General features: G+C 58.2%; 1 protein-coding gene across 1 annotated transcript; it reads left to right on the forward strand.

Moving 5' to 3' along the window:
* The first annotated feature begins 416 nt into the window (after window positions 1-416).
* FOXA2 (forkhead box A2) lies at window positions 417-2,255 on the forward strand. Its single transcript, XM_066547742.1, has 2 exons — window positions 417-503; window positions 1,008-2,255. The coding sequence occupies exons 1-2, from the start codon at window positions 417-419 to the stop codon at window positions 2,253-2,255; spliced, it is 1,335 nt and encodes a 444-aa protein (XP_066403839.1).
* Window positions 2,256-5,123: the final 2,868 nt, after the last annotated feature.

A 5,123-nucleotide genomic window follows, 5' to 3' on the forward strand; every position in this document is an offset into this window, starting at 1 on the left:
CCGAGGACCTGGGGATTGGAGGCTCGCCCGGCCGCTCCGTGCTATATCACTGGGGCACCCACGTCACTGCAGCACTTGTCCTCCTCTTCCTCCTCCTCCTCTTCTTCCTCCCTCCTCCCTCCTCCTCCTCCTCCTCCGGCTCCTCCATCGCCTCCGGGCGCCTCTTCGCCGCGGAGCGCTGCGAAAACCCACCCAAGGAGCGGCGGCGGAACAAACCCACCCCAGCCCCAGCGCCGCTCCATCCCCCCCTTCCTCCCTCCCTCCTCTTCCTCCTCCTCCAGAGGCTCCGGCGGAGGGGAGGGAGGGTTGGGGACTTTTTTTTTTTCCTTTTTTTTTTTTCCTCCTTTTTTTTTTTTTTTTTTTTTTTGGGTCGCTCTCCGCCGTCGTTTGTTGTGGCTGTTAAATTTTAAACTGCCATGCACTCCACTTCCAGTATGCTGGGAGCGGTGAAAATGGAAGGCCATGAGCACACGGACTGGAGCAACTACTACGGGGAGCCCGAGGTATGGACGGAGCCGGGAGCCCCAAAACCCCGCGGTGTCCCGGGCCCCGCACGGGATTAACTTTGGCACCGGCTCGGCGCTGCGGGCGGGGGTCCCGGGGTGCGGGTGGGGGTGCGGGCGACTCTTCCCTGTTTTCCCTCCCACCCCTCCAGGTATTTTTCTCTCTCCGGGCAGGGATGTTCCTTTCCCTTTCCCTTCCTCTGCAACTCCGCTTCCCGGGACGGCTCCGCCGCTCCTGCTGCCACCGCGGGTTTTTTTTTTTAATATAGATACCAAAATATATTTGGGTTTCATTAAGAAGAAAAACAACCCCCCCCCCCTACCCCCCCTCGCCTCCCCCACCACCACCCCGCGCCGGGATTTAACCCTTTCCTCCCGTGCCCTCCGCGGAGCCCCGCGGCTGCGGCGCCTCCGGCTCCGGGCTGGGCTTGGCTGGGCTGGGCTTGGCTGGGCTGGCGCTCCCCCCCGCGCCATCCCCGTGCCCTGTGTCGCTTGTCCCCGCAGGGCTACTCCTCGGTGAGCAACATGAACGCGGGGCTGGGCATGAACAGCATGAACACCTACATGACCATGTCGGCCATGAGCAGCACGGCCAACATGACGGCGGCGGCCACCTCCATGAACATGTCCTACGCCAACACGGGCATGAGCCCCTCGCTGACGGGCATGTCCCCGGGCGCGGGGGCCATGCCGGCCATGGGCTCGGCCGGCGTGCCGGGCATGGGCGCCCACCTGAGCCCCAGCATGAGCCCCATGGGCGGCCAGGCGGGCTCCATGAACGCCCTGGCGCCCTACTCCAACATGAACTCCATGAGCCCCATCTATGGCCAGTCCAACCTGAACCGCTCGCGCGACCCCAAGACCTACCGGCGCAGCTACACGCACGCCAAGCCGCCCTACTCCTACATCTCCCTCATCACCATGGCCATCCAGCAGTCCCCCAACAAGATGCTGACCCTCAGCGAGATCTACCAGTGGATCATGGACCTGTTCCCCTTCTACCGCCAGAACCAGCAGCGCTGGCAGAACAGCATCCGCCACTCGCTCTCCTTCAACGACTGCTTCCTCAAGGTGCCGCGCTCGCCGGACAAGCCGGGCAAGGGCTCCTTCTGGACGCTGCACCCGGACTCGGGGAACATGTTTGAGAACGGCTGCTACCTGCGCCGCCAGAAGCGCTTCAAGTGCGAGAAGCAGCTGGCGGCCAAGGACGGCTCTGCCGGCGCCGGCGGTGGCAGCAAGAAAGGCCCAGGCCAAGCCGCCAGCCAGCCCCTGGGCGAGGGCAGCTCCTCGGGGGGCTCCGACGGCTCTGCGGGCGCCGAGTCTCCGGCCAGCTCCTCGCCCTGCCAGGACCACAAGCGCACCCTGGCCGACCTCAAAGGGCTGAGCCCCGGGGAGCCTTCGGCCTCACCGGGGCAGCACCTGCTGGCGCCGCCGCACGCCGGGCTGGCCCACGAGGGGCACCTGAAGCCCGAGCACCACTACGCCTTCAACCACCCCTTCTCCATCAACAACCTGATGTCCTCCTCGGAGCAGCAGCACCACCACCCGCACCACCAGCACCACCACCCGCACAAAATGGACCTGAAGGCCTACGAGCAGGTGATGCACTACTCGGGCTACGCCTCGCCCGTGCCCGCGGGCCTGGCCATGGCGCCCGTCACGAACAAAAGCACCCTGGAGGCCTCGCCTTTGGCCGGAGAGACTTCCTACTACCAAGGCGTGTATTCCCGGCCCATCATGAACTCCTCCTAAGCAGGAAAATGCTCCTAGAAAAGGGGGAAAACCCTCCCCCCCCCATACCCCTCGCAGTGGACTCTGAGCACGGTACATATCCAGTATATATATATATCTATATATATATATATTTTATTTTTTTTTCTGTTGGCTCCAGATGTTTGCATCCATTCGGGAATCTGCAGCCGTGTGGCCCCTTCCCAAATCCACCCGGGGAGGGGGGGGGGGCCTCCGTGTGGGGTGGTTTGGTTTGGCGGGGTGGGCATGGGGGGGGGGTGTTTCTCCGGGGCTTGTTTTGATTTTTTTCGTTGTCGTTGTCGCCACGAGGTCTAAATATATCTATTTTTTTGTGTACGAGTGAGGGGGGCGAAAAATAACCCCCAACCGAGGCAGAACCAACCCCTCCTTCCTTGTGAATACTCCTAGTTCGGAAACCAAGAACCAAAAGTCTTGCAACGTTGTAAAAAAAAAAAAAAAAAAAAAAAAAAAAAAACAGGAGAAAGAGGAAAAAAGGGGTGGGGTGGGGGGAAACGGGGGGAAAGCAAAAAAAGAAAAGAAAAAAAATACGTAAAAAAAAAATTTAAAAAGGCAGGATAGATTGTTGTAATTGAAGCAAATGCTTGATGTTCCCGGGAGAGTAAACTACTTGGATCTGATTAATTTATCGTTTCTGTATGCTTTATTTATGGCTTCGAGCTGTGTATTCTGGTAGCGAGCGGCCGCCGCTGCCGCAGAACTCCATTAAAGTCGTATTGGCGGTGCTTTTCCCCCTGCATCTCTGTTCCGCCGCCGCCGCCGCCCGACGGGACCCCCGCCGCTCCCGGCTGGCATCGCCGCTCTCCCTGCCGGCATTCCCGGGATCCCCGCGAGCCAGCCGGCCCCGGCTGCGGCCGCTCCGAACGCGGCTGGGATCGCTCCATGCCCGGCTGGGATCGCTCCAATCCCCCGCGGGAACCCCCTCCAGCCCCCGCTGGAATCTGCGATGTCCCTGCCGCCCTCCTTCCATCCCTTCCGGACCCCCTCCATCCCTTCCAGGATCCCCCCATCCCCGCAGGATCCCACTATTCCTTCCAGGATCCCACGACACCTCCATGCCCGCGGGATCCCCGCCAGGATCCCGCTATTCCCACCCATCCCACCCCGACAGCGCGGGCAGGGAAAATCCGCACCCCCCGCCCAAGGTGGGAATCAGGGACCCCTTTCCCAAAGCCCCGCGATCCTGGAAAAATCATCCCAGCTGCGTTAACCGGGAGGGATTTGGGACTCGCAGGGGCAGCGCATCCCTGCCTTTCCCGGGAGAGCATCCCGGTTTTTCCGCGGGCGGTGGAAAAGGCGCAGATTTTTTTTTTTTATTTTCAACACCTCCCGCATCCTCTCCTTCCATTCCCTTTCCCCCCACTTCCCAACCACTTGTTGTTTTTCCCACGCGGCGCCGGCCACGCCGCGATGTTGCTTTCCCAACTAACATCCAAATCCTTCTTAAAATTCCGCATTGTCCGCGGCGAGAGAAAAGGGGAGAAAGGGAACGAGCGGGGAGGAGCGGGGCGAGGGGGGCAGGGGGGAGCAGGGGGAAAGAGGAGAAGGGGGGACAAAAAAAAAAGATCCTTCCCAAAAAAAAAAAAACCCAACAAAACGGGGCTGAAATGTGTCGGGATCTCTCCAAGGACACACACGATGGCAAGCGGGGCGTGCAAGGGGTGGCATTAGCACATAAAAGGCTCCCGCGGCCAGCGGGCACGGGCGCGGGGGTGTCGCCGCTTTGGGGACAAGGACACCCCCCCCCCCCCCCCGCCCCCGCTCCCGGCCTCGGCCCGGCCCCGCTCGGGTCCGCTCGCGTCGCGCTCCCTCCCTCCGCGGAGCTTTCGCCTCTTTTTTCGTCCTTTCCCCCTCTACTTTCGTCCTTTCCCCCTCTATTTTCTTCCTTTCCCCCTCTACTTTCTTCCTTTCCCCCCCTTTTTTCTTCCTTCTCCCCCCTTTTCTTCCTTCTCCCCCCTTTTCTTCCTTCTCCCCCCTTTTCTTCCTTCTTCCCCCCTTTTCTTCCTTCCCTCCTTTATTTCTTCTCCCCTTTTCGTTTTTTTTCTCCCCCTTTTGTTTTTTCCCCCTCTTTTTTCCTCGCCTCTTGCATTTTCCTCCCGTTTTACTTTTTCTCCTTTCGTTTTTTTTCCCTCAGCCCTTTCATTTTCCTCTCCTCCCTTTCATTCTCTCCCTGTCTATTTTCTCCTTTATTTCTTCTCCTCCTTTCACTTTCCTCGCTCTTTCCCCCCCCCTTACTTCCTTTTCTTTTCCTCCGCCTTTTACCCCCCTCTTATTTTCTCCTTTTATTTTTCTCCCCTTTTTATTCTCCCTTCACCTTTTCTCCTTCCATTTATTTTTCTCTCTCCTTTCTTCCCTTTCTTTTCTTTCTCCTCCTCCGTCTTTTCTCCCTCCTTTCTCTCCACCTTCATTTTTTCTCTCTGCTTTTTCCCCCCGCTTTCCCCTCCCGCTTCCATTTCTTCTCCCTCCTTTCTCCCCACTTTCATTTCTTTTTCCTCTCATTTTCCCTCCCTTTTTTTCTCCCCACTTCCATTTCTTCTCCTTCCCTTCATTTCTTCTCCTCCCTTTCTTCCCTTCCTTTTTTTTCTTCTGCTTGTTTTCCCTCCCTCTTTCCTCCCCACTTTCATTTCTCCTCCCTCCTTTTTTCTCCCTCCCTCTTTTCCTCCCATTTATTCTTTCTTCTCCCTCTTTTCCGTCCCTCTTTCTCCCCCAATTTCATTTCTTCTCCCTCTTTTTCCTCCTTTTTTCTCACTCCTTTTCCCTCCCTTTTTCCTCCCCACTTTCGTTTCTTCTGCCTGTCTCTCCTCCCTCTTCCCTCCCCACTCTTCTCCCCTCTTTTTTTCCTCATTTTCC

Source organism: Molothrus aeneus, chromosome 3, assembly GCF_037042795.1.
Source record: "Molothrus aeneus isolate 106 chromosome 3, BPBGC_Maene_1.0, whole genome shotgun sequence".
In the NCBI taxonomy this organism is placed as follows: domain Eukaryota; kingdom Metazoa; phylum Chordata; class Aves; order Passeriformes; family Icteridae; genus Molothrus; species Molothrus aeneus.